General features: G+C 60.0%; 1 protein-coding gene across 1 annotated transcript in view; it reads right to left on the bottom strand.

Annotated features, from left to right (window-relative positions):
• EMH_0067530 (uncharacterized protein) overlaps positions 1–907 on the bottom strand; it is a gene marked incomplete at both ends in the record, with an annotated part of 4,319 nt that overhangs the window by 217 nt on the left and 3,195 nt on the right. The window contains one exon of the mRNA XM_013498634.1: positions 27–907. Coding sequence (XP_013354088.1) covers positions 27–907 — 881 coding nt within the window. The remainder of the gene's footprint in view (positions 1–26) is intronic.

Here is a 907-nt window from a genome sequence, read left to right as displayed (position 1 = left end):
GGCCATATTTAGATCGTCCCCAGAACTGCTTATTTCGGTTTGCTGCTGCTGCTGCTGCTGCTGCTGCTGCTGCTGCTGCTGCATGCGCTGCTGCATGCGCTGCTGCTGCCATTCGTTGCAGTTGAGGTCTGCACTGTGGGGGCCTGTTATTTCAGCTTCTCCCTCTTGCTGCTGCTGCTGCTGCTGCTGCTGCTGCTGCGATTCCTGCTGCTGCTGCTGCTGCTGCTGCTGCTGCCATGGTTGCCTGTCTAGCTGACGAGGTTCCTCTTGTAGGAGCTGACGATAATGTTGCTGCTGCTGCTGTTGCTGTTGCTGCTGCTGCTGTTGCTGTTGCTGTTGCTGCTGCAGCAGCATGTTGGGCTGGCGAGCCGTGGTCTGCAGCAGCAGCTGCTGCTGCACCTGCTGCTGCTGCTGCTGCTGCTGCTGCTGCTGCTGCTGCTTGTCCGTGTCTGGAGACCACTTCGTCTCCCCTTCTGCTGCAGCAGCAACGCCCGCTGACTCATTTCTCAGTTGCTGCTGCATTGGTAGCTGCTGCTGCTGCTGCTGCTGCTGCTGCTGGACCGCATGAGGGGGTTGCAGCCGGGGTTGCTGCTGCTGCGGCATCGAAGCTGAGTCAACTTGCTGCTGCTGGCCCATTGCTGTGTAATGCTGCTTCTGCTGTTGCTGTTGCTGCTGCTGCTGCTGTAGCTGTTGTTGTTGCTGTAGCTGGTGCTGCTGCTGTTGCTGTAGCTGCTGCTGTAGCTGTTGCTGCTGCTGCAGTTGTTGTTGCTGCTGCTGCAGTTGCTGCTGCAGCTGTAGCTGTTGCTGCTGCTGCACTTGCTGCTGCTGCTGCTGCTGCTGCTGCGAAGCCACTGTGCGAGGAGGCAGCAGCAGCACGGGGGTCCGGGGGCTCGGCAGCAGCAACCGC

The sequence above is a fragment of the Eimeria mitis genome, genomic scaffold, assembly GCF_000499745.2.
Source record: "Eimeria mitis Houghton genomic scaffold, Emh_scaff3585, whole genome shotgun sequence".
NCBI lineage: Eukaryota > Apicomplexa > Conoidasida > Eucoccidiorida > Eimeriidae > Eimeria > Eimeria mitis.
This window is presented reverse-complemented; position numbering and strand designations above follow the sequence as displayed.